Source organism: Lagenorhynchus albirostris, chromosome 3 (genome assembly GCF_949774975.1).
Source record: "Lagenorhynchus albirostris chromosome 3, mLagAlb1.1, whole genome shotgun sequence".
NCBI lineage: Eukaryota > Metazoa > Chordata > Mammalia > Artiodactyla > Delphinidae > Lagenorhynchus > Lagenorhynchus albirostris.
Window position 1 is genome coordinate 159924730 of NC_083097.1, and position 27774 is coordinate 159952503.

Sequence of the window (27774 nt, forward strand, 5' to 3'; positions counted from 1 at the left end):
CCGAAAACTCCACCCTCCCTCTCCCGCCTCCCCTTCTGGCCTCTAAGCGCGCCGCCGAGGCGCGCGCATGCGCTATCGCCCCCGCGCCGCGCGCCACTCCTGTGCGCATGTGCCGCTCTCACTACAGCCGGCGCGCCTGCGCACTGCCCGCCGCCCGCGGGTCCGGCCGGCGCTTGCGTGGTGGCACCGGCGAGTGGGGGGGGCGAGGAGGTGGAGGAGGAGGAGGAGGAGGAGGAGGAGGCGGCGAGAAGATGGCGACTTCGAACAATCCGCGGAAATTCAGCGAGAAGATCGCCCTGCACAACCAGAAGCAAGCGGAGGAGACGGCGGCCTTCGAGGAGGTCATGAAGGACCTGAGCCTGACGCGGGCCGCGCGGGTAAGGGGGCTGCCCGCGCCGACCCCTCTGGGCCGGAGAGGGAGGCAGGGGGCGCGTGTCTGGCGCGTGCACGGGGTGGAGGGCGCGCGGCGGGGGCGGGGCGCGCGCGGCGGGGGCGGGACTTGGCTCGGCCCGTGGGGACAGGTGTCCCCACGCCCCGGGCGTCGTGGGCGGGACAGGTGCCCCCACATCATCGATACCTGAAGGGGTGAAGGTGTCCCTGCATCATTGCTACCTGAAGTGGGGGACAGGTGTCTTTACATCATTGTTACCTGTAGGGGCAGGGGTCTCTACATCATTACTACATGGAGGGAGCAGGTGCCATTACATCATTGGTACCTGAGGGGGGAAAGGTGTCCCCACACTGCTACCTGAGGGGGATAGGTGCCTTTATATCACTGCTACCTAGGGCAGTGATACTGAGGTGTGTGAACTGGGTGCTGCTTGCAAGCATTACTGTTAACTGGGGCGGGGGGATAGGTGCTCCTATATCATTGGCACCTGAGGGGGACAGCTGCCCCCACACCATTGCTACCTGAAGGGACAGGTGTCTCTCCATCATTGTCACCTGTGCACTCACTGCCTGAGTGTTGGGGGAAGGACAGGTACCCCCACTTGCAGAGCTGAGATGGGATAGGTATCTCCCTTTTGGATACCTGAGGGAAAGGTCTGGCCTCCGCTGTGGGGACCTGGGCGGGATCAGGAAGGCAGATTGGGCTGTCTTGGAGCTTGGAGTGCAGACAGCTGCCCCTTCCCCATGCAGCCCATATGGTGGGGACCAGGTGATGTTCCTCCCACTAGGACAAGGTACAGCTGGCCACAGATGGCCCCTGGCCCCTCAGGACCAGGATGGAGGGACAGTTCTTCAGATGGCTGGGTGCTTTTGGTGTGCAGGAGCAGGCCCGGTTACCTGCTAACCTCATCTGGGAAGCCGCTGTAGGCCTGGAGCAGGGGCTTGGTTGTGGCTGGGGTTGGGGGTCCTGGCCCTTCTTCTGGGCCCCAGCTCTCTGGCGACCACCGTGAGGTGCCAAGCTCCTTGGGTCTCGGTATCCTCCCTTGTGGAGTGTGTGTAGCAAGCCCTTCCTCGTGGGTCAGGGAGGGGAGCATGCTTTGCACAGGTGGCAGTAAATCTCTGCTTCGATCCTGCAGAGCGATGGGACCCCTGTGCTGTACCCTGGGGCCTTGGGGAGGGGTTGAGTGGGAGCTGCAGACACCCACCCCGCTGGTTTCTGGATTTGGCGTCTGATCTGACTGGCCTAGGCAGACCTACCTCCATGCCGTGAGCCTCAGTTTCTGATTCCTCAGGTGGGCTTTTGGGGTGACGTTACTTTTTAATTAGTTGCTTGTTTCTCTTTGAGATCATGACCGTAAGACTAGAATGTGTGTCTTCATTTCCATGCGTTTGTTCAGCTATATCAGTCGGGTGCTCACTGTCGGCCAGGTGCTGCTTGTCCCTGCTCCAGCCGCTTGCGGCCTCGCTCAGGATGTGGTTGGTGAATGAATGAATGAATGAAAGCGCGCAGCTTGAGTGTTGCCCATACGTCAGGGCTTCTGAGTGCAGGAGTGTCCACTTCATCTTGTCTCCAGCATGTAGTGTGTGCTAGCATGCAGTAGGTGTCAAATGTACGTGGTGTGACAAGAAGAAGGGGTCACACTGGTTCTTGACAGCTCTTCATGATCCAAGGCCTGGTTTCTGCTTTAGGGTTGGAAATGAATTATTGATGTTTTTTTGTTTGTTTGTTTTTGAATTGTTGTTGAAAAGATATCTTTCAAATAACAACTTTATTGAGATAGTACCATATAATTCACTTGTTTAAAGTGTACAATTCAGTGGTTTTTAGTACATTTACAGAGTTGTGCAACCATCACCACTGTCTAATTCCAGAATGTTTTCATCATTCCTCAAAGAAACTCCACACCCATTAGCAATCACTTCTCATTTGCCCCTCCCCCCAGCCCCTGGCAGCCACCAAGTTTTCTGTCTTTATGGATTTACCTGTTCTGGACGTGTCATATAAATGGACTCATACAAGATGTGGCCTTTTGTGTCTGGCTTCTTTCGCTCAGCCTAACGTTTTCAAGGTTCATCTACATTGTAGCGTGTATCAGGAAGCTTCTTTCCTTTTTATGGCTGAGTAGTATTCCTTTGTATGGCTGGACCACATTTGTTTATCCATTCATTGGTTGATGGATGTAGAAAAGATTTTTAAGATTCGCAGACAGCAGTTCTCTCGGCCCCTGGTAACCGTTTCCCATCTCTTTCCTCCCTCGCCCTGTTGCCTTCCTTTACTTCGGGAGTTGGGGAGGTAGGGTGGGCTTGGGCCCTGGGCGGAGGTGCACTTATACTAGATTTTTACAGACAGAGCAGTGTTCTCTATTGGGGGTGATTCTGTCCTCAGGGGACATTTGGCAATGACATTTTTGGTTGTCTCGACTAGGGGAAGGGCTGCTACTGGCATCTAGTGAGTAGAGAGTAGGGATGCACCCCACGATGCATAGACGGCTCCCACCATAGACAGTGATCCGGCCCCAGGTGTCAGCAGTGTCAAGGCCGAGATACCTTCAGTTTGAAGGAAACGCTGTGTGGGCAGGGGTGCGAGCTTTGCACCCAGGCAGATAGTTCAAAACTCCGCACCCACCAATACGGCTGTGCCACTGTGGGCAGGCTGGTGGCTTTGCCTGCACCTGAGACCAGGATGGGCAAGCTCTTTCCCAGCCTTTTCCGGCTATTGCACATGGCACGTGGTACATCAGCAGTGTCTGGTGCAGGTGAGTGAACCCGCCTGATGCAGGGTCTCCTCCTGCTCACCCTCCCATGGCTGCAGCCTTCTGCGCTGCCTCCGCCTGCGGTAGACACAAGCGTTTCACCTGAGAACAGGTGGGACGTGGCCCAGTTGGTACCTGCTCTTCTCAGGGGAATTCCACAGGTCAGCACGCCCACTCCCGGAGCGAGCGGGGACGCTCGTGTCGATGTGTGTCTGTGCACGGCCCTCGGTCGTGATGGGTGCACCCGCAGTGCCTTCCCTTGTGAAAGGCCGGTCAGCAGGTGTTGAGCCTGATGAGTAGATCCATGCTGTCACTTCACCCAGGGGCAGGTACCCCAAGGGCTAGTTCGGGTGGCGGATGGGGTGCGACGTCCACTTTTGGGTCGCAGGGTAGAGAGGTGAGTGCACGAATGCTCCTTTCTCGTCCTCCGACTTGGGCAGCCTGATGTGCAGAGAGGGCTGTGGTGCTCTGCTGTGTGACTTCGGGCAGGTTTCTTAACCTCTCTGGGTCTCAGAATCCTCATCTGTGAGCAAGGGTAGCTTGCTTATTCCACAAAATGTCATTTTTATTTGCCCAGCACGTCGCAGGGACTGTATTAGGTACTGGGGAGCCAGCAGCATATGAGGCATGTGAGGGCCATGCTCTTGGGGAGCCGGCATGGTTTTAGTGGAGACAGGAGAGAATTGCTACAGATAAATGAGGCCGATGCTCTCAGAGAGAAGAAGCAAAGCAATGTGCTAGGACTGGCTAGGGCGGGAGGCTGGCACCTGGACAGTGAGACAGAGGCCCCCGCGCCCCCCACCCCCACCCCATGCTGGAGAAGGGTGTCCCTTGTGAGGGAGGCAGGTGCAGAGGCCCCGAGGTGGGAAGGGCTTGGCGAGGTTGAAGCTGGCATATTGAGAGAGAGAGAGGAGAGATGCGGCTGGCCCCTGAGGGAGGGGCCCTGGGAGGGTTTGTGATGGTCAGTGGCCTGATCCTTTGCTTGTTTTTGTAATAGCTTTATTGAGATATCATTCCCAATACATTCAAACCACTCATTTAAAGTGTACTGGGACTTGCCTGGTGGCACAGTGGTTAAGAATCCGCCTGCCAATGTAGGGGACAGCCCTGGCCCCAGGAAGATCCCACGTGCCGCGGAGCAACTAAGCCCGTGCGCCACAACTACTGAGCACGCACTCTAGAGCCCGCGAGCCACAACTACTGAGCCCACGCACCACAACTACTGAGCCCACACACCGCAACTAGTGAAGCCCGTGTGCCTAGAGCCCGTGCTCCGTACCAAGAGAAGCCAGCGCACCTCAATGAAGAGTAGCCTCCACTCACCCCAACTAGAGAGAAAGCCTGCATGCAGCAATGAAGACCCAACGCAGCCAAAAAAAAAAAAAAGAAAAGTGTACCAACTAGGGACTTCCCTGGTGGTCCAGTGGTTAAGACTCCGAGTTTCCACTGCAGGGGGCACAGGTTCAATCCCTGGTCGGGGAACTAAGATCCCTCAAGCCGCGCGGCACGGCCAAAAAAATAAATAAAGTGTACCATCCAGTGGTTTTTAGCATATTCACAGAGTTGTGCAACCATCACCAATTTTAGAACATTTCCATCACCCCAGAAGGAAACCCCGTCCCCTTAGCAGTCACTCCCCATTCCCCCTCCCACACTCCTGGCAACCACTCATCTACTTTCTGTCTCTGTGGATTTGCCTGTTCTGGACATTTCATATAAATGGAATCATATAACACGTAGCTTTTTATGTCTGACTTTTTTTGCTCAGCGTGATGTTTCCGAGGTTCATGCATATTGTAGGGTGTATCAGTCCTTCCTTTCTTTATTAAGAATTGTGGTAAAATATACAAAACATACAGTTTACCATCTTTTTTTTTAACATTTATGTATTTATTTTATTTATTTTGGCTGTGCCGGGTCTTAGATGAGGCACTCAGGATCTTCGTTGCGACATGTGGGATCTTTAGTTGCAGCGTGCGGACTTCTTAGTTGCGGCATGCGGGATCTAGTTCCCTGACGAGGGATCAAACCCAGGCCCCCTGCATTGGGAGCTCAGAGTCTTACCCACTGGACCACCAGGGAAGTTCCTAATTTACCATCTTAACCATTGATAAGTGTACAGGTCAGTGGTATTAAGTACGTTTACAGTGTCGTGTAGCCACCACTGTCCGTTACTTCATTACTCTTTAAGGCTGAATAATACTCCATGGTGTGGATACACTGCATTTCGCGTATCCATTTGTTCATCCGTGGACACTCGGGATGTTTCCACCTTTTTGGCTGCTGTGACTAGTGCTGCTGCGGACGTTTGTGTCCCAGTGCTTGTGTGGACGCGGGTCTTCCTTTCCCTTGGGTGTATACGCCGAGGAGTGGAGTTGCTGGTCACTCTCACATGGTAACTCTCCATGTAATCATTCAAGGATGCTTCGTGTCTTACAAAGATGGCTGTGAGCTGAGTGGGCAAGGGGGTGAGAAGGGAAGCAGGCAGATGGTGCGAGGCCGCTGTAGCATCCCGGCTGGGGAATGGAGAAGGTGGCTTGAGCAGGGAGGTGGCCGTGGCAGTGGCCGGAGTGGTGGATTTTGCCAGCAGAGATGACTGGACATGTGGGTGGACCGGATGTGGGAGGTGAGGGGAAGAGATGGGGGCGCGTCGCCCACTTGCCGGGGGCTCAGGGCACAGGAGGCTCTGCCTGTAACTGATCACTGAGCATCCCAGGGAGCAGCACCTGGGCCAGAAAAAGCCCGCGTGCAAAGCAGTCCACGGTGGCCCAGCCAGGGCTGCCAGCTCTGGCTGCGCTCAAGGAGGGTGTTCTCCCGGCCCTACCCTGTGACGGGGGTGGCTCTGCACAGGCTGTTGGAAAACGGGCCTCTGGGCCGCAGGCACCGTGCAGCGGGGGCTCGGGTTAGCTGAGCGTGGAGGCCGCCCCCAGTCCTGGCCTCCATCCTGGGCTTTGGCACCATTTGCCTCTGTGCCGGCTGCTTCAAGTGTCTGGTGCCATCTGCAGCCTTAACACACACACACGCACGCAGGACTCGCCGAGCTGCTCTGTTGAGAGGATGGGGTACACGGCACCCCACCTCCAGAAGGCCCCAGCAGTCTCAGTGCCCTCCAGCTGGTGATCTGCCACACCCGGTAATAGGTTGCATGGGGGCCCCTAAGAAGATGTGCCCACATCCTGACTCCCAGAACCTGCGACTCTGACCTTATTTGGAAAAGAAGGTCTCTGCAGCTGTGAGTAGGGTAAGGATCTCAAGATGGGGTTGTCCTGGATTTAGGTGGTCAGATGACTGGCGTCCTCACGAAAAGAGAAGACCCGGACTCACGTATGAGAGGCCATGTATGACGGAGGCAGAGATTGGAGTGTTGCAGCCACGAGCCAGGGATGCGTGGAGCCCCCAGAAGCTGGAAGAGGCAAGGGAGGATCCTCTCCTAGGGCCCCCAGAGGGAATGTGGCCCTGCCGACACCTCGATTTTGGATGTCTGGCCTCCCGAGCTGTGCAAAAATGAATTTGTGTTGTTTTATGCCCGCCCCCCGCCTTTGGCGGTCATTTGGCGGACACTCTCCTGGGCTGAGACAGAGCCCGCGGAGTCCAGGTACCATGCGGAACCCGCTTCGGGGCGGTGGGCCTGAGGGTTGTCTGCAGATGTGCACACGTGTCCTTCTCTGGCAGGTCATGTTCCCCTCGAGGCCTTGAGTGGATCCGTCACACACCCATTGTCAGGAACTGGGGACTCTCACTCTGTCCTGGGCCTGGTGGTGATGGTGAACAAGCCTGAGAAACAGCAGCTAGAGCAAAGGCCCTGGGGCAGGAGGGGCATCTTGTCAGGAGCTGACCAAGAGTATGGTCACAGTGTGGTCAGGGGTAAAGTCTGTCCTTTGCACTCTTGGGTCCTGCCCCCTGCCGGGCGCCGTGTGGCTTTCACTCATCCCCATTCTTGTTGCTCAGCCCCTCCTACCGGAGAGGAGGGTCGGCTTTGCCATTGTGCCCATGGGGAAGCTGAGGCCCAGTGCTGCATCCCAGCCGGGAAGAGGCAGAACTGACGTGTAGCTCTGGGATGAGCACACGCGCTGTGTCCGAAACAAGGAAGTAAGAACACAAACTAGAACCTTCAGTAGCTTGCCAGAGCCTGCTTGGCCCCATGTGGGCCTTGGTTTTTCCGAAACGTGACTCAGTTTCTCCCACCACGCCCCTGTTTCTCCCATGACTTGGACCCTGGACTCCATATTTCCTGTCACTAATTGTCCTCGTCTTGGAGGTGGCAGCCTTGGGACACCATCACACACACCTTTGTGTGGTGCCCATGGCGCTTTTCCCATAAAAGCCATGGTCTAGATCAGGCTGGGTGCCGAAGTCTCTGTGGCTGGCACGGGACACGCTTCTGGGTTAATTGGTCCAGTTGTCATTTGGAAGGAGGCTTTCTTGGAGAGCCCTGGTTCTGTTCCCACAGGGGACTGCTGAGTGGCCCTGCCAGCCGGGGGTCCTGTGTAGAGAACCCTCCTAAAGCTCATGGCCAGCCCGGGAACCATGCGGAGTGACCTTGTTTTGAAAAAAAAAGCCTTAAAAAATTGACGTGAAATTCACATAAAATGAACCATTTTAATACACATTTCGGTGGCATTTAGCACATTCACAGTGTTGTACAACCATCGCCTCTGTCTAGTTCCAGAACATTTCCATCACCCCAGAAGGAGATCCAGTCCCCATTAGCAGTCACTCCCTATCCTCCCCTGCCCCATCTCCTGGCAACCACTAATCTACTTTCTGTCTCTGTGGATTGGCGTGTCTGGACGTTTCATGTAAATGGGTCCATACAACATGTGGCCTTTTGTGTTTGGCTTCTTTCACTCAGCATGATGTTTTTGAGGTTCATCCACTTCGTAGCACGTGTCAGAGTGTCATTCCTTTCTGTGGCCAAATAATATTCCGTTGTGCGGATGGACCACATTTAGTTTATCTGTTACCTGTTGATGGGTATATGGCCTGTTTCCACTTTCTCACTGTCATGAATGGTGCTGCCGTGAACACGTGTGTGCAAGTATTTGCACAAGCCCCTGTTTTCACCTTGTAGGCACATGCCCGGGAGTGGAATTGCCGGCATATTGATTCACCAGGTGGTGGCCAGTGCTCAGGGTGTGCGGCGCTGGGGCCCACCTGCTCCGGGGAATCCAGGAGGGCTTGCTGGACCTGCAGTAGGTGTGGAACCGGGGGGGTCTGTGGCTGGGTGAGGGGAGGGTGTCACTGGCTGAGGGACAGGCATGGAAGCTGAGGGCTTAGTTCCGAGGCCGCCTTCTCATTTCCTTGACTGTGACCCACTGTTAGAAATTTGTGTTTCGTGTCGTAACAGCAGCCACCAGCAAACATACAATTGAAACAGTTTTCTCCAAGGAGTCCAGCCCTCCCTGTGCGCGTGCAATGTTCATATAATTGGTTCCCTTCTGTTTATTATAAAATGCCAGGGACCCACTGAATTGGTTTCATAACCCAGTAATCCAGGGCTCAGCCAGCTACACCTGTTTTTTTGTAAATAAAGTTTTATTAGAACACAGCCACGCCCATTCATTCATGCCTTGTCTGTGGCAGTTGAGTCATTGCCACAGAGACCTGATGGCTTAAAGAGGTGGAGATATCTACCATCTGGCTCTTTACAGGAGTTTGCTGGCCCTGGGCCAATGGCTGTCACCCACAGTTTGAGCCCCACTGACCAAGAGCAACAAGGAAGGTTGGGAGGATGGTGGGCAGTGGTTCTGTCACTCTTGGGGGTCTCTGAACCACCTTGGAACTAAAGGATGCAGACTCTGGGCTCCCCCAAGATCCTGCTTCTGGAGGTCTGGGTGGGGACCTGAGTTCTGAGTGGGGATCTGAGGACCCTGCCATGTGGGCCTTGCTGGGAGGCCCGGACACCGGGGTCACCAGGGCTGTGCCAGGTGGAGGGATAGGGTTGGCCTCCGTCAGAGGGGTAAGTGGGCTGTCTGGCCCTTGGTTGGTGGCCTGGTGGTAATTGTCGGTCCGTACCACCAGGGAGGGTTCTGCTGTCACTGTCCCCAAGGCTGGCTCGGGGGCAGAGTGCCAGGTGACTCTTGTCCATGCAGTGGGCCTTCTGGTCCTGCTCGGGGTCACTTAGGTTACTGTGGGTCAGAATTGGGCCGTTGCAGGCGTCCCGAAGGCTGAGTGCTGGGCCTCCTCTGCCGCTCTCGGCGCCGGGAGCTTCTGGTTTCAGCTCAGTGGTACAGGCTGCCTTCCGTGCTGTTCCGTGAGACAGGGTACTGGCGCCTCAGGGGCTGGGATTCAGAGTCCTTGGTGCTGGGGATTTCTTTTTAAACAGGGACCCTCTGGAAAATGCCATGCGGATGTCAGGGGTGGGGTCTGGCCTGGGGAGAGACCGGCCCGAGTGCAGTGGTGGGGAAGTGTCAAAAATGGGTGCTCCAGGGTGCTCACCCCGGCCGGTTCTGCCTCTGCGGGCATTTGGCAACATCTGGGGATATCTTGGCTTGTCATGACTTGGGGCGGTGGGTGTTCCTGGCATCTGGTGAACGGAGACCAGGGGTGCTGCTCAACACCCTGCAGCGCGCACAAGGCCCCTGATGTCGGTGGGTGCCGAGGCTGAGAAGCCCTGCTCCTGTGCTCCCCCGCGTGCCAGGATTGTGCAGGCGAGAAGGGGTCGGTAGAGGCCCCCGGTTCCTTGAGGTGCAGACCTTGAGCCTGGCGACATATCAACACCCCAGGCAGCTGACGGCATCCTCCCGGGTTTACTGAGGGGGAAACCACAGCTCAGAGAGCAAATGTCACAGAACATTCGAGGTGGGAGAGCTGGGATTTGACCCCTTTGGACAGACCCAGGTCACCACACGTTTTCCCCTGTCTCATGCGGCTCTGGGAGTTGGCCAGCCGGTCGGGGTGGGGCAGAGCCTTCCAGGCTGCTGGAACCCTGTGCGTGGAGGGAAGGGCTTGAGGAGCATAGACTGCACGGGCAGAGGGCTGGGGAGGGAGGCGGGGCGGGTGATGGAGGGCCCTAGGCCAGGCCCTGTTTGTGGGCCATGGGGTGTCATGGAAGGTTCCAGCAGGACGATGACGTGAGTGACACGAAGGTGCGGGAGTGGCAGGGGCCATGCTTGCTAGAGCCCAGGTGCCTACACCCAGCAAGTGGTGGCGATCACCCCAAGAAAGAGCCTGTTGCTTCCCCTGGTGCACAGATGAGAGACCAAGGCGTGACAGGTCAGGTGGTTTGCTGTGTGTGGAGGTGCTGGGATCGACCCTGTGTCTGAATCTGGGGCCCACATTTTTCTTAATGCAGCCATAAGGGGCCCTGTTGGAGGCTGGGCTTCGATTCATATACATCTGTTGATGACCGTGGCGGTCATCCCTGGTGTTTTGCAAATCAGGCGTTCATTGTATTCCTCCCTGTGCCTGCCCCAACTGTGTGTCTGTCTCTGAACCCCCTGCAGCAGGGAGGGGACTGTAGCACCTTGGGCTCTGCCACGATGAGGACAGAGGGAAGGCCGATTTGGCACATTTCAGAGGTAATAATGACAGGGTTTACTCAGAGGTGAGCAGGAAGGAGAGTGAGGTGGGGGAACCAGTGAGAAAGGGGTGGGGATGGGAGAGTCTCACCTCATCTTGGAGCTTGTAGGATGGATTAGCCCCCCATTTCTGGCTGGGGCGTCTCCGACCCCCTCTCCTCACCTCCCTCCCTCCACCATGTCCAGCCCTACCCCAGAGCAGAGGTGGGTGTGCCCTGCCCTGGCCAGGGGTGGCTCTGGTGCCGCCGGCTGGCTGGGGGTCCAGGTGCGCAAACAAGGAAGCCACTGCTTGCCTCTCGGGCCAAGGATTCAGAGAGAGTCAATATTTATTATTTGCCAGATGGAAATGAGGCGCGGCCGGGGCTTCCTCCTCAGGGTTCTCAGATGGGCGTGGAGGGGAGAAAGTGCTTGGGGTGAGGGGGTCCTGTAGCACCTGGTACCCAGCTTGGGACCGTGCTGCTGGGCTTCTCCCTGCTTCCTCCTGAGTGAGTTTGGGCCTGGGAGTCCCCTCTGGGCTCTTCTCCCTCTCGGTGAAGCGGGGGTCACAGTGGTGTCTGCCTCATAGGCTTGTGGTGAGACCTAGACGGGTTAACCCAGGTAGCGTGTCCGGAAGGGGGCTCGCACGTAGATGCGTGCTTGCCGCTGCTAGGATTCTGGAGGCGTGCGCACAGTGAACGCACGGCGGTACTCAGCGGCACTGGGCGGGCAAACGGCAGGCATTCAGCAGACACTCAGCTCCTGCTCAGCAGGTACCCGGTATACCCAGCAGGTGCTCAGCAGACACAGAGTGAACCATCGGTGGGTGCACAGCAGGCATTCAGCGGGCACCCAGGGTGTACCCAGCAGGTGCCCGCAGGCGCTTGGCAGCAGGCATGGAGTGGGCACAGCAGACAGCAGGCACGGAGTGGGTTTTCAACAGGCACTAAGCAGATACTGGACTGTGACCCCCCCGAGGGCAGGCCTATCTCTAGTTCATTTTAGAATCTTCTGGGTGCAAGTGTCCTCTAAAAGGGCCAGTCTCCCACCACACAGTCAGGCTTCTCCCCTTAAGTAGTGGGAATGTGGCGTGGGGTCCCGTTTTCCATCTGGGAATGTGTACCGGGTGCCGAGCGGCTACAGAGCCAGGTGGGTAGTAGGATCTTCCCAGAGCTACAGTTTTCTGAACAGTTTTAGGGAGAAACTTGGAGTTTGTATTGACTATGCAGGGGTCTGGAGTGGACTGGCAGACCCCTGTGGGCTCTGGAGGGCGGGCCTGGGGCAGCGTGGTGCCTGTTCGGCCCTGCAGGTACCCTGGGCTGGGGAACGTAGGAAGCACCGGACCACGCAATGAGGTCTCCCTGCAGTGGCCAGGGTTTGGGCTGGAAAGTCTAGTCCTTCAGTCAGTATTTATTGAGCACCTACTTTGTGCTGGGCCCTGGGGATACCTTGCAGAACAAGTGGGGAAACCATGCCAGCAGCCAGCTGGTCCCTGGCCCCAAAGTCATGGCTCTGAGAGAGTGAAATGGGATGGGAGTAGGGGGGCCCTTTGGTGGAGGTGGCGGTTGGGCTGAGCCCCGAGGCACAAGGGTGAGCCATGGGATTGGGAGATGTGAGGCCTGTTGTTGGGGAGAGTCTGGCCCGGCCGAACTCCGTGGGTGATGTGTCATGGGCCCCCGTGAGGGGTCAGAGTCCGATTCTGGGGTGGTGGGGTGCTCCAGAAAGGTTATGAGCAGGGCAGTGATGTGCGATGTAGGTTTAGCCAAGATCCCTCCAGCCACCATACGGGCACAGGCCTGGGGAGAGTGAGGGCAGGGGATGCAGGGGTCTGGGGTGGATAGTCCCCTGGGAGGGAACCAGGGCAGGCATCCCCAAGGGGTGGTGGGTGCTGAGGGAATGAACGCTGACTCCTTACAGACCAGGACTTGCTGACTTGGCAGAAGTTCTTTCACCCAAGAATCGGGAATCTGATTCCCCAGGGTGGGGATGGGGGAGGTTTATATTAAATAGCTTTCACTTTATGCTCTGGTGGCCCCCATAATGAGGAAAGGCATTTCTGCAGCAGAGAAGAGACCTTGAGTCCTAATTTCCTATGTGAACTTCCTTCTCTGTCAGGTGGTCCCATCCTGACACCCCACTGGTTTCACCCACGGGGGTTTCACCCCAAAGCCGGGGCACGGCATTCTATCCAGAGGGGTCAGTCTCTGCTGTGAAGGACAGATCTTTTCCCTTGTTGGCTGTTGAGCATTTGAGCCTCTGTTCCTGGATCCAGCCTGGGAGCTCGGTGGTCCCTCCTGAGTTGCCCTGCTCCCGCAAGGACGCTCATGATGGGAGAAGCCCTGTGAGAGCTTTTGAGGTGTGCCCTTCCCTGCCAGCTGGGGTTGCAGGGACATACCCTGCCACCCTTTTTTTTTTTCAGTAATAAAAGAAATTGTTTATGTCTCAAAACTTTGATGAGGATTGAAAACAGAAAACCCAAAGCACTTCCCTTTTCCTCCGCATCTGACAACAGCTCACCTGGGCGCGGAGGGTGGGTGGGTGCATGCCAGCTGGTCATTCGCCTGGAAATCTCAGGGAGGAAGTGTCAGCCCAGCCAGGCAGAGTGCCCAGGGCTGGCTCTGCAGGGCTGGCCAGTCCTCGGGCTGGGGACACCGGGGTGGGGGTGGGGGGTGGAGCATGCCCCACAAAGACCGAGATATGTCCGCCCTGCCGGAACGTCCAGGGGGCTGCTGTGTCCATGCCCTGCCGGCTAAAGAGCCTCTCTCACATTGAGATCAAGTTCAGTGATCAAGTTCAGAAGAGACAAACTCCTGCGGCCCTCCTCCGTGGGTCCTTTTGTACCCGTGAGCATTGTGCTGTCTTGATCCCTGCTGTCCTCCCAAGCAGGAGGGCTTTGATAGCTGTAATTAGGATGGGAGCGGCTCATTAAACCATCACAGAATCAATGCACAGCCTCAGGAGTGATTTATGGGCCCAGCAGCCAAGGTGCCAAGGAGATGCTAATTTCATCCCTGCTGGCTCAACAGATGCAGAGGGAGGAGCCCTGAGGGTCAGTAGCAGGGGCCTTCTGGGGGTCACTTGTGCCCAAGAGCCCTCCCCATGGCGACGCCCCCAGCCTGCAAGTCTAAGTGGCTATTATTGGGGCTCAAAGCCCTGCCTCTGCCGGCTTCCCCCAAATGACTCCTCCTCTTGTGCCTCAGTTTTTCCATGTGTAGAGTTGTACAGATTAGATGACGTGCCCACCCTAAGCGCTTAGCCTCGTGCCCGGGGGCATCAGGGTGCCCCATGGGGCAGGGTCTTACACTTTGCACCCATGTGCCCTGGCTTGACATGTGACAGGTGCCAAGAAACAGTTTAGGAATTGTCTGTTCAGTTTTATTGGGGGGGAGGGATATTCATTTCTTTTCACTTTTTCTTTTGAGAGAGTTTTAGATTTAGTGAAAAGTTGCAAAGACAGTACAGTTTCCATAGCCCCTCACCATGAACGGCGTCACAGGACCAGGACAGCAGCATTGTCACAGGTCTATCAGCTAGACTCCAGTCTGCGTTTGGATTTCCCCAGATGTCCCTCAGTGACCTTTTTTGGGCCTAGGTTCTGTCCAGGCTCCCACGTTGCATTTAGTCGTTGGGTCACCTCAGTCTCCTCCAATCCATGATGCTCAGGGTTTCCTCAGTGTCCATGACCTTCACCTCTTGAAGAGAACTGCTCAGTCTTTTTGTGGAATCTCATTCAGGGCGGTTTGTCTGTTTTCTTGCCATGGGGTTACGGTGGTGTGTTTTGGGCAGGAATTCCATAGGAGTGAAATGCTAATTTTCTTTTTGTATTTTTCCTTTTTAAAAATTGTGGGAGGGAATTTCCTGGTGGTCCAGTGGTTAGGACTCAGCACTTTCACTGCCCGGGCCCGGGTTTGATCCTTGGTCAGGGAACTAGGATCCCGCAAGTCGCGTGACGTGGCCAAATAAGTAAATAAATAAAGTGGGAAAATACACGTAATGGTTCACCATCTTAACCATTTTTAAGTTTGGGGGCATTAAGTACATTCACATTGTGGTGCTACCGTCCCCACCATCCATCTCTGGAACTCTTTTCATCTTGCAAAACCGAAACTCTGTTCCCATATTAAACACCTTCTGTCTCTATGAATTTGACTACTCTAGGGACCTCGTGTAAATGGACTGACTCATAATATTTGTCCTTTTGTGACTAGCTTATTTCACTTAGCATAATGTCCTCAAGGTTTGTCTGTGGTGTAGCATATGTCAGAATTTCCTTCCTTTTTAAGCTTGAATAATATTTCATTGTATGGATGGACCACATTTGTTTACCCATTTATTGGACACTTGGGTTGCTTCCACCTTTTGGCCGTTGTGAATAATGCTGCTCTGAACATGGCTGTACAAATATCTGTTCGAATCCCTGCTGCCATTTTTTGGGGGGGTGTATACCCAAAAGTGGGATTGCTGAATCATGTGGCCATCCTGTGTTTAATTTTTTGAGGAACCTCCACACTGTTTCCAACAGCGGCTGCACATTCCCGCCAACAGTGCACAAAGGTTCCAATTTTTTCACATCCTCACCAGTACTTTTTATTTTATGGCTTTTTGATTATAGCCATCCTTGTGGATGTGAGGTGGTATCTCGTGGTTTTGATTTGCATTTCCCTAATGATTAGTGATGTTGAACATCTTTTCATGCACATGTTGGCCATTTGTATATTTTCTTTGGAGAGATATCTATTTGGGTCCTTTGCCCATTTTATTTTTTTTTAAATGTAAGTTTCACGCATACAGCATTGTAGTTCAACATCTGTGTACACTGCAGAGTGATCACCAACACAAGTCTAGTTACCATGCATCACCATACAGTTGACCCCTTCACCCATTTTGTCCACCCCCAACCCCTTTTCCCTCTGGTAACCACTAATCTATTCTCTGTATCGATGAGTTTTTATTTTATTTTGTTTGTTCTTCTTTTTTTTTTTTTTAGATTCCACATATGAGTGAAATCATATGGTATTTGTTTTTTTCCATCTGACTTATTTGACATAGCATAACACTCTCATATCCATTTATGTTGTCTCAAATGGCAGGACTTCATTCTTTTTTTATGGCTGAGTTGTACTGTGTGTGTGTGTGTGTGTGTGTGTGTATGTATAAATACATATGTATAAAACATTTTCTTTATCCATTCATCTATCAATGGGTACTTAGTTTGTTCCCATATCTTGGCTGTTGTAAATAGTGTGGAAATGAACATAAGCGTGCGTATATCTTTTCTAATTATTTCTAATTAATTTGTGTTACTTTGCCCATTTTTTTTTTTTTCTTGTGGTACGCGGGCCGCTCACTGTTGTGGCCTCTCCCTTTGTGGAGCACAGGCTCCGGACGTGCAGGCTCAGCGGCCACGGCTCACGGGCCCAGCCACTCCGTGGCATGTGGGATCTTCCCGGACCGGGGCACGAACCCGTGTCCCCTGCATCGGCAGGTGGACTCTCAACCACTGCGCCACCAGGGAAGCCCACTTTGCCCATTTTTGAATTGAGTTGTTTTTTGCTGTTGAGGTTTAGGAGTTCCATATATATTCTGGATGTTAATCCCTTATCAGATACATGATTTGCAAATATTTTCTCACGTTCCATGGGAATGGGGCCTTTTCACTCTGTTGATGGTGTCCTTTGATACACAAATGTTTTCAATTTTGACAAAGCCCAATTTATATATATTTTTCTTTTGTTGACTGTCTTTTTGGTGTCACAGCCAAGAAGTCATTGCCAAATCTAGTGTTTTGAAGTTTTTCCTCTGTTTTCTTCTGAGCTTCTATAATTTTAGTTACATAGTTAAAGTTTTAGCTTTAGGTCTGGATCCGTGTGGAGTTAATTTCTATATATGGTATAAGGTATTGGTTTAGCCTCAGTCTTTTGCATGTGGAGATCCAGTTTTCCCAGCACCATTTGTTGAAACGAGTGTCCTTTCCTTTTTGAATGGTCTTGGCACCCTTGTCAAAAATCATTTGACCATATATGTGAGAGTTTATTTCTGGGCTCTGTATTCTATTCCGTTGGTGTTATGTGTCTTTATGTCAATACCACACTGTCTTGGTTGCTGTGGTTTTGTGGTAAGTTTGGAGATCGGGAAGCATGAGTCCTCCAACTTTGTTCTTCTTTTTAAAGATGGTCTTGGCTCTTTGGGGTCCCTTGAGATTCCATATGAACTTTACAGTGGATTTTTCTATTTCTGCCAAAAATGTTGTTGGAATTTTTTTTTTTTTTTTTTTTTTTTGGCCACGCTGTGCGGCATGCAGGATCTTACTCCAACCAGGGATCGAAACCTGTGCCCCCTGCAGTGGGAGCGCAGAGTCTTAACCACTGGACTGCCATGGAAGCCCCTGTTGTTGGGATTTTGATAGGGATTGCATTGTCTCTGTAGGTTGCTTCGGGTATTGTTGCCATCCTAACAGTATGAAGTTCTGCTCCTCTCCTGCCAGCTGCGTGACCCTGGGAAAACACATAACTGGCCCCTGTCAGTTTTCCCATCACCGCTCCCAAGATGTTCTGTAGAGCAGGTTAACCATCTCAGTGTGTGAACAACCCTTAGGACTGTACCTGCACACAGTTGGTGCCCTGTGGAGGGAATCACATCTGCTGACTGCCCTGAGGAGCTACTGACTTAGAGGGGAGAAGAGGTTACTGGAGGGTGGGGCCAAGCTGGGAGGGCTGCCTGGAGGCAGAGAGCTCTGTGGTGGGACAGGAGGTGGGTAGGGAGCGACAGAGAAGGAACAGCATATCCTGAGGCACAGAGACCTGGCAGGGGTTTGTCTGGGGCACGACTGTGGGGCGAGGGGAATCTGGGGGCTCAGGAGCTGTGGAGGAGAGGTGACCGTCAGGCTGGCCACGGCGGGGAGGCCCGAGGGAAGAACGGGGCCACCCCCGGGTTTCTGGCTGCCGCGTGGGGAAGATCACGGTGTCATCTGCCAGGGCCACGAGGAGCGGGGGTGTGGAGTGGAGGACTTGGGCGGACAAGAGCCTCGTGAGGGGCTGCTGAGATGGAGGAGGCTCCTGTGAGCGTGATGGAGAGCGTTCCAAGCACAGGGCCAGGTGGCACACTGGAGTTGCTGGCTGACTTGGCATCCGGGGCTGCCCTAGAAGGGGTGACACGTGAGAAGCAGAGGGCTGAGTCCTTAAGAGAGCCGTGTTGGAGGGAGCTGGGAGGGGACCACAGGGCGGAGGCTGGGAGAGGAGCGAAGTAATGGGGAGAGAGGGGGGTTTTCCTCGCAAGGGTAGCCACAGGCACCAGGCTGGAGAGGCACCCCCTGTCGACAAAGGCCTGACCAGCAGTGCCTGCTCTGAGCCTTCATGGTGCTTGGAGGTGCAGGGCTACAGCTGCGTCTGGAGCAGAGGGTGCCTGATGGGGCATGGGGGGAGCCATGTTGGGCCCTGTGGTGCCCCGAGTGAGGTTCGCCTGGGGGGGGCGGGCGAGGGTGCACCTGGCAGAGGCTTGGCGTGGCGGGGTGGGGGTTGCCCGTGAGAAGGTGGGGACCAAGGGCACAGGATCCTGAGAGCGCCTGTTCTGGCCTCACGCTCCTGCGGGCACGTGGGACTTCATCCTGAGGGTGGTGGCAGGAAGCCTGCAGTGAGGGGCACAGCCGCTGGAGCAGGGGAGCAGACCCCGCCTTGGGGTCTGGATGGGAAGGAAGGAGACATTGGGAGGAAGGCTGGCCAGCACCTGCATGGGCACGAGAGAGGGACAGATAGAGCCTGGGGACCAGCCAGGGGTCATGGATGATAATTGGGGTGAGCCGGTGTGCTTGTCAACACCCTCCTGGGACCTGCTGGAAAGCTGGAAGTGCACCCAGGGGTGCCGCCTGGGAGCACTTGGTCCCCGGGACAGGTGAGTCTCCAGGTCCCGTCTGCCCTGGGTGCCTTTCCTTGTGCCTGCGCAGCCCCTCATCTGTCCAGGTGTCGTATTGGGCCCCATCCTGGAAGGTGGCTGAGTTCAGGGGCCTAATCTCCACCTGCCCTGTGCCCTGCCTGCCGTGGATGGGCCGTCTGCTCCCCCATCGCCAGCGCGACACTGGCTCCTCTGTCCACCTCCTCCGAGCATGGGAACTCTGTGTGAGGGAAGGCAGCCTAGGTCACTGGCTTTAATTCTTCTCGTAGCTTCTCATCACACTCAGAATGAGATCCCGTGAGGCTCTGCGCCCTCCTCCCCCTAGCTTCTTGCTCACTCATGGGTGGCCTGGCCTGCCCCCATGTCCCCCTCTGCCTGTCATGCTCACTCTGACCCCAGGGCCTTTGTACTCACTGGGCCGCCTGCCTGGAGTGTTCTTCCCAGCTCTAGTGTCACCTCCTTTGCCACCTGCTCCCCCACCCCCGACCCCCTTTCCTGCTTGTTTTCTGCACAGCCCCTCTCACTCAGAAATCCTCAGCCTCCACCCAGCCCGGAACCTGGAGCGCCCCAGGACCTCTTTATGCTGGTGGGTAAGCACGTGAGCCACAGAGCTCGTCCCCGGCCCTGCTGGCTTCCCTGCCAGCCTCCTTTCCAGCACCCTCAGGTGACTGGCTCCCCGTGTCTCCAACTGCCTGCTCGGGCCTCCTGTCCTGCTGGCCCCAGGCGATGCCTAGTGGACCCTCCCTGGAGGGCACTAGCCCCGCCGGCTGGGCCAGACATATAGGGTTTTCTGGGACGGCTGGAGGGTGAAGACAGGAGCCAGTGAGGGTGGCAGGGCTCCTGGGCTGTGCTGAGCGGTTCCCTCAGGTGGGGGTTCTGGGTGGCAGTGTAGTGTGCGCTCTCCCCAAGGAACCCCTGGCTCTTGAGCCAGCCTGGGGCTGGGCCTGACTGCTGACCCCTTGCCTTTGCTCATGTCCCCTCCCCAGGGCTTTGCAGACCTCTTGGTGTCCACTCTGGGTGGGGCTGCTCATGGTTAAATGCTGGACAGGCAGCAGTGGATTTCTTTGGGGTTTGGCTCAGGGTGAGACCTGCATTCTGGGCCTCGCTTGGCCCACATGCAACATCTTAGCTCCATACCTTCTTGTCCCACACTTGGCCTGCTTCTGGGGGTGGGGTGGGGGCTTCCTCCCTCCAGGCCTTGGGTCGGTCCACACAGCTGCTGAGCTGGAGGGAGGGGCAGCGGGGACAAGCTGGGCTTCGCAGCCCTGGGTCTGCAGCCAGCTGGGCGACCTCAGGCCTGCCGGCCCTCTTGGAACCCAGACTCGCACATGGGGCGTGAGGGGACCTGTGCAGCCCTCTTGTCTCGCCGCGGGGAATGTGGCCCCGCGCTGGCTGATAATAAATCACGAGCCAGGAATCCAGGCCCCAAGTTGTTGGCACTTTTAGTGTTACAGGAGGAGCCAGCAATTCTGATGTTTAAGTTAATTTCAAAAAAATTTAGAAGTTGGCCACTAGTTTGCATTTTTCAAAATGCTTCTTAGACCTCAAGAAGGCCACAGCTGCGGCCTCGGTGCTCCTGCCTGCCAGATCACAGGCTCTGACGTGGACCGATGGACCCCAAGGCGCTGTGGGTTGGCAGTGCGTGGGCGGCTGTGCCCCTCCTGGGGTGGGTGCCTGGCAGGTTGACCCTGGGCTGCCTCAAGAGGGGATGTGCCACGGCCAGGAAGCCACGTGGCAGTCTGTGTTCCTCTTCTGCGTACACATGTGGGGCCGTGGTGGCTTCCCAGTTAGATGACACTGCTCTGAGGGCAGGGACGTGGTCCTTGGCGACCGTCCCCCACCCACGCCGTTGTCTTGCGAGCGGGGGCTCGGGACAGGTCGCTCCGGATCTCACCCACTGCTCACCTCCATGCTGACTTGCACTTTGCGCTTGGCCAGAATCTTGGGAATGCTTTTCCTTTCTCTTACATGTTGTTTTATTGTGGTAAAAGTCACATAACATAAAATTTACCGTTTCAAAGTGCACAGTTCAGTGGTATTTAGCACATTCACAGTGTTGTGCAACCATCCCCTCTGTCTAGTTCCAGAACGTTTCCATCACCCCCAAAGGAGACCCGTCCCCATGAGCAGTCAGGCACTCCCCAACTCCCTCCTTCCCCTCATGCCCCGGCAGCCACTTTCTGTCTCTATGCGTTTGCCTCTTCTGGACATTTCATATAAATGGGATCACACATTATGTGGCCTTTTGTGTCTGGCTTCTGTCATGTTTTCTTTTTTAATTTATTTTTTATTGAGGTAACATTGGTTTATAACACTATATAAGTTGAATGTGTACAACATTATGTTTCTACTTCTGCCTTCCCTACAGTGTGCTCACTGTCAAAAATTTAATTACCGTCCGACAGTTGATCCCCTTTACCCATTCCACCCTCTCCGCCCCCCGACTCCTTCCCCTCTGGTAACCGCTACTCTGTTCTCTATCTACATGTTTGTTTTTGTTTTGTTTGGTTATTTACTTATTTATTTACTATTTCACATACAAGTGAAATCATAGGGTATTTGTCTTTCTCCATCTGACTTATTTCCCTTAGCCTAATATCCTCACGTTCCATCCATGTTGTTGCAAATAACAAAATGTCATTCTTTTTTATGGCTGAGTAGTATTCTGTTGTATACAAGCACTACCTCTTTTTCTTTTTTTTTTTTAAGAGGGGACTTCTTAAAAAATTTAATTTATTTTAAACCAAACCAAGCTTTTTTAAAAAAATTAATTAATTATTTTTTGGCTTCATTGGGTCTTCGTTGCTGCACGTGGGCTTTCTTTAGTTGCAGCAAGTGGGGCTACTCTTCGCTGTGGTGCATGGGCTTCTCATTGCGGTGGCTTCTCTTGTCGCAGGGCATGGGCTGTAGGAGCGTGGGCTTCAGTGGTTGTGGCACGTGGGCTCAGTAGTTGTGGCACACGGGCTTAGTTACTCTGCGGCATGTGGGATTTTCCCAGACCAGGGCTCGAACCCATGTCCCCAGCATTGGCAGGCGGATTCTTTTTTTTTTTAATTTATTTATTTTAATTTATTTATTACTTTTAGCTGCGTTGGGTCTTCGTTGCTGCATGTGGGCTTTCTCTAGCTGCGGCGAGCTGGGGCTACTCTTTGTTGCGGTGCGCGGGCTTCTCATTGTGGTGGCTTCTCTTGTTGTGGAGCACGGGCTCTAGGCACGCAGGCTTCAGTAGATGCAGCATGTGGGCTCAGTAGTTGTGGCTCGTGGACTCTAGAGCTCAGGCTCGGTAGTTGTGGTGCACGGGCTTAGCTGCTCCGCAGCATGTGCGATCTTCCCGGACCAGGGCTCGAACCCGTGTCCTCTGCGTTGGCAGGTGGATTCTTAACCACTGCGCCACCAGGGAAGCCCTCTATTCTTAATTTTTTTTAGGACCCTCCATACTGTTTTCCATAGTGGCTGCACCAACTTAACATTCCCACCAACAGTGCACGAGGGTTCCCTTTTGCCCACGTCCTCACCAACACTTGTTATTTCTTGCCTTTTTGATAATAACCATTCTAACAGGCGTGAGTTGATATCTCATTGTGGTTTTGCATTTCCCTAATAATTAGTGATGCTGAACATCTTTTCATGGCCTGTTGGTCATCTGTGTGTCTTCTTTGGAGAAATGTCTATTCTGCTCCCCTACCCATTTTTAAATTGTTTTTTTTTTGTTGTTGTTGTTGAGCTATATGAGTTCTTTATATATTTTGGATATTAACCCCTTATCAGATATATGTTTTGCAAATATCTTCTCCCATCGGCGGGTCATCTTTTCATTTTGTGGCTGGTTTCCTTTGCTGTGCAGAAGCTTTTTAGTTTCCTGTAGTCCCTTTTGTTTATTTTTGCTTCTGTTTTCCTTGCCTATCTAGAGACATACTAGAAAAATATTGCTAAGACTGATGTCACAGAGTGTACTGCCTGTATTTTCTTCCAGTAATTTTATGGTTTCAGGTCTTACAGTTAAGTCTTTAATCCTTTTTGAGTTGATTTTTGTGTATGGTGTGAGTTGGTGGTCTAGTTTCATTTTTTGCACGTGGCTGTCCAGTTTTCCCAGCACCATTTATGGAAGAGACTATCCTTTCTCTGATGTATGTTCTTTACTCCTTTGTCGTAAATTAATTATTCATATATGCGAGGGTTTAATTCTGGGCTCTCAATTCTGTTCCGTTGAACTTTGTAGCTGTTTTTCTGCCAGTACCATAGCATGACGTTTTCGAGGTTCATCCATGGTGTAGCATGTACCAGTGCTTCATCCCTTTTATGGCTGAGTAATATTCCATTGTATGGATGGATCGAGTTTGTTTATCCATTCATTAGTCAGTGGACGTGGGTGTTGTTTCCACCTTTTGGTGATTGTGACTTGTGCTGCTATGGACATGGTTGTACAGGTTTCTGTTTGAACACCTGAGCTCTGTTCTTTGGGTCTGTAACCTAGGAGTGGAATTGCTGGGTCATGTGGTAATTCTGTGTTTCACTTTTCGAGGCCCCACCAGACCATCTTCCAAGAGCCAGCTGGTTTTGCAAACCACCCTTTCCATGTTCTGTGTTGCATCCCAGCTTGGGAGCTGGGGCTTTGTGCCCATTTACTGGTCCTTCACCTCCCCTCCCCACTCACTCCCAATTTTATTGGGATTGTCTTATTTTATATTGTGGAGGTTTGAGTTGTTTGCACACAGTCCTGTAACCGTGAGGCTCACCGCTGGTTGCTTCTAGCTCAATGTCTGGGGGCTCGATGCAGGCTGGGATTCCTGCCCTGGTCCATCTGGAACGTTCCATTTATATGCGAAGACGTGAAGGCACAGGGATGTTGCATAACACGCCCAGGCACAGAGCCCCGGGGTGTAGGCCAGAGCAGGGAACCCCTTTGTGCACATCTAACTGCATGCCCAAGGAGGTGCCCCTGGATGCCTGTGCAGTGGCTGCCAGCAAGTCCCCCACCTTGCTGTGCCCTGTACCCACACAGTCCACTCCCTGTCCTGGCGGCTTGGCCTGCGAGTGTGGAAACCCACCCTGAAAATAGCAGCCACGTGCCTCCTGTGGGCAGCCTGTGCTGGACTCCTTCCCTCACTCCCAGGCCCACCCAGAGGCAGCAGAGTGGCAGTGCTCACTGGGGCCCATGCAGTCCCCCCACTGGCCTCCAGTGTGACACCAGGCAAGTGACACACACCCAGGAAGACTGAGCAGCAGGGGGTCAAGGGCGCTCCAGAAATCACTGGGAATCATATTGGCTCTATTTCTAGGAAGATGGCATTGTGCGTGTACAGACACGATGGGGTCTGGGCAGCCTCACAGTATGGACCTGGCACATGTTTGCAGAAAAACTGATGCTCTGTGAGCAAACGGCAATAGCCTCCCATCCACTGGTCATGTTACTGCTGGTCGGCCTGCACCACGCTCACCAGAAGGGCCTCTGCAGAGCTTTTGTATTTCGGGATGGTGGGTTAGGGACTGGGATGCTATTCCCACATCCGGAGCGGCGGAGATGACCCCGGGGACCTCCCCGCTCTGGCTGCGTCCTGTTGCCTGCACCTCTGTGCTTCCCTCAGCACCTTTCCAGGGCCCTTCCTGCTACCCCTGGGCTCTGGTGCCCCTGCACCCAGCTGGAGGGCGATTTGGGGGAGGGTCCCCTGAGAGTCTTCAGGGACAGTTCAAGCACTGTGTTTATTAGTTTCCTGGGGCTGCCACAACAAATGACCACAAACCTAGTGGCTTAAAACAACAAGAATTTATTGTTTCGTAGTTCTGGAGGCCAGAAGTCCAAACTCAAGATGCTGCCAGGGTTGGTTCCTTCTTCGGGCTCTAGAGGAGGATCCTTCTTTGCCTCTTCAGCTTCTGGGGGTGTCTCTGAGAGAGGCACTTCCGAGTGGGAGGGGTGTGAGCGTGTGCACCAGTGAGTGAGCACACGTACGTGTGCACACACGAGTGTGTGGGTGAGTGTGCGCGCGCACGCGTGTGTGTGCATTCAGTACTGAGTGTGTGTGAACACATTCGTGTGAGTGTGTGCCCAGACGTGCATGCCTGCCTCTGCACGCACATGTGAGCGAGGTGTGTGCGTGTCTCGCCTGTGGTGTCTGTGCAGCCTCTCTGTGAGGATGGCGGGCGCTGGGTTGGAAGTCAGAATTTGGAGAGCTTCGAGGGAATCCTGACAAGAGTGAGACGGGGGCTGAGAAGAGGCTGCTAGACTGGGGTGTCAGGGTCCCAGTGGGCTTCAGTCAGGAGCCACGGGGAGGGCTCCTCCCCCTTATCGGTCTCTGGCCGGTGGCCCTCGGGGTCAAGTGTGCCCTGGAGCCCGGCTCCGTCTTCTCGGCGGCCCGTGAAGAGGATCGGGGTTGCAGCCCCACACTGCATGCTGGGGTGGATTCACTGCGGGCTGGTACAGCCCAGTGGCCAGTCCTCCCCTCTTCGTCGGCAGCCCCACTTGACCCCAGGGGGCTCGGAGGCCTGCAGACGCTGCTCCCGTCCTCCCGGGCCCAGGGGAGGAGGCAGGCCCGAGTGCCGGGCAGGGAGCAGATCAGGGCTTCTCGGAGGAGGGGGCTCGGCATGGGACCCCCAGGTCGGGATGCAGCTGTTCCCAGAACTGGGGGGAGCGTGGGCAGGAGGAGGGGACGCACAGACAGAGGTTCTGGGGGGAGAGGGACTTGGCCACCTCGGGGCCAAGTGACGGGGCAGGGGGGCAAGGGAGAAGATGGCAGGCACAGCCAGCCCCCCAGGGTTGGGCTCGATTTTCACTGATTGATTGATCATTGAGGTGAATTTCATGTAATAAAAGTAACCATGTAAAGAGAACAGTTGAATGGCATTTAGTATATTTACAATGTTGTGTGACCACCACCACTATCTAGTTCCAAAATATTCCCACCCCCCCGCCAAGAGGAAACCCCAGGCCCGTGAGCAGTCACGCCCCACCCGCTCCCCCAGCCCCGGCAACCCCTGATCTGCTGTCTCTGTGGATTTACTTGTTCTGGGCGTTGCACTTAAATGGAGTCATACAGCACGTGGCCCTTGGTGTCTGGCCGCTTTCCCTCGGCATGGTGTTTTCGAGGCTGACCCGCATTGCAGCGTGTGTCAGTGCTTTGTTCCTTTTATGGCTGAGTGATGTTCCATTGTGTGAATGGACCACGTTTTGTTTATCCATTTTCCCATCAATGGCCACTTGGGTTGTCTCCACCTTTTTGGCTGCTGTGAACACGCGTGTGCAAGTGTCAGCGTGGACGTAGGTCTTCATTTCACTGGGGTACGTACCAAGGAGTGGAACCGCTACATCCCGAGGTAACTCTTTTTAAGTTGTTCAGGAGCTGCCAAAGTGGGGTTGGCTTTGATTTTAAATAGGATAGCAACCTACTGGTGTGTTTAAAACAGGAGCGTGACACAATTTGAACTTAATTCAAGAAGGAAAGAAAGGCTTTCCTGGCAGCGGTGTGCGGAGACGGCTTCGGGCAGGGGGATCGGGGAGGAGGTTGTGCGGGCATCCTGGTGCAAGGTGACCCAGGCTGGGAATGTGGACGGGGCACACAGGGGCCCTGGAGGGGGAGCCGCTGGGACTTGCTCACAGAAACAACAAGGGGAAGAGGGAAAGGGGAAGCCGTGGGATGCTCCCTTGCCTGCCCCCGCCTCTTCGGCCCTGCACTCAGGCTTTCTCCAGCCCGGCCCGGCCCCCTCTCTGGCCTCACCTTCGCGTGGTCTCCTCGCCATGTCACCCTGCCCAGCTGCTCGTCCCCACAAGCCCTTGGCATTCACCGTTCTCAGCCCTTGTCTTTGCTTTCTTTTCCTTGGGGGGGGGGGGGGGCGTGGCCCCGGGCTGGTGACGGTTCCTGGGACATGTCCACTGGACACGACAGTTCCGAGTGGGGCCCGCCCTGCCAGGCCGACTGTGGTCTGCGGGCAGTGAGGCAGCCCTAGGGCTGACCCTGCCCATCCCCATGCCTGGAGCAGGTGCCACCCAGGGCCCCACTGGGGGCTGGCGGTCTTAGGGGCTCAGGCAGGGCTGTGAGAGTGCCTGAGGGGCACAGGGTGGGCCTGGGCAGGCCCGGGATCCTGCCTCCCAGACCACAGAACAGCGTGCAGTGTTAATATGTAACTCCAGAGTTGTGCTATGTCTGAAAAATGGAACATAAAAGCTATTTTGGGCCCGTGGTAATGAGGGCATCTCGCTTTTGTCTTATCTTCCCGTGGCCCCTTCCATCCTAGGGGGAGGCAGCATTGAAGGAGCCACTCGCGAGAGGCGGTTTCAACCCAGAACCTGAGTTCTGTGTGGAGGCCATTTTTAAAAGTCACTCGTTTGGCATCGGCCCGAAGCAGCTGCTGGCAGACTGCCCCGCGGCGCCGGGGATCCCGGAGGCCGGCAGGTGCTGACCCCTACGGCGTGCGGAAGGCTGTGCTCCCTGCTGCATCTGGCACCTGTCAGAAACTCAGTCTGATGTTTTCAAGGCGGGCCGGGCAGAGGGAGGCGCAGGACCCATCACGGCCCGTCTGAGTCCGGCTCCCTCTCCGTGCCTGGGCCGAGGGGCCGCTTGCTGGGAGGCAGCCCCGGTTTCCAGTGGCCGGCATCCCAGCTGGTGGTTTGTGTTCTCCAGTTGGTGATGAGATTTAAAATTAAACTGCAGAGGGTCCATTCTTTCAGCTGTAAACAGAGACACGTGCTCACATGTTCCAGAAGCGGTGTGTATTCGGAGTAAAGGTGGAGAAACGATGAGTTTCAGAGTCCCCCGCCTCTCCCCGTGTACAGCACGCACGCGCTTGCAAGTCCTCAGGCCCGTCTTGGTGTCCTGTGGCTGCTGTAACAAATGACCATGAACTGGGTGACTTAACAGCAGAAATACATCTCCTCTCACGGTTCTGGAGGCCAGAAGTCCCAAGCAAGGTGTGGCAGGGCTGTGCTCCTTCCGAAGGCTCTAGGGGAGGATCCCTCCTGGCCTCTTCCAGTTTCTGGTACCTCCAGATGTTCCTTGTATTGTGGCCGCATCATCCCAGTCTCTGCCTCTGTCTCCACGTGGCCTTCTCCCTTGTGTGTCTGTGTCGCTTCTCATCTTCTAAAGACACCAGTCATTGGACTGGGGTCCACCCTACTACGGTACGACCTCGCTTTAACTAATGAGATCTGCAAAGACACCGTCTCCAAATAAGGTCAGATTCCCAGGTACCGGAGGTTAGGGCATGGATATATATTTTCGGGGGACACAATTCAACCCACAGCAGACCCTCCACCAAGC

The 27774-nt window shown here is 54.7% G+C and overlaps 1 protein-coding gene across 2 annotated transcripts in view; it reads left to right on the top strand.

Annotated features, from left to right (window-relative positions):
- Window positions 1-247: 247 nt before the first annotated feature.
- The window catches only part of CRTC1 (CREB regulated transcription coactivator 1), a 78748-nt gene continuing 51221 nt past the window's right edge, over window positions 248-27774 (top strand). For both annotated transcript variants that reach the window (XM_060144820.1, XM_060144821.1), the window contains exon 1: window positions 248-377. In XM_060144820.1, coding sequence (XP_060000803.1) covers window positions 252-377 — 126 coding nt within the window. In that variant the 5' untranslated portion in view covers window positions 248-251. The remainder of the gene's footprint in view (window positions 378-27774) is intronic.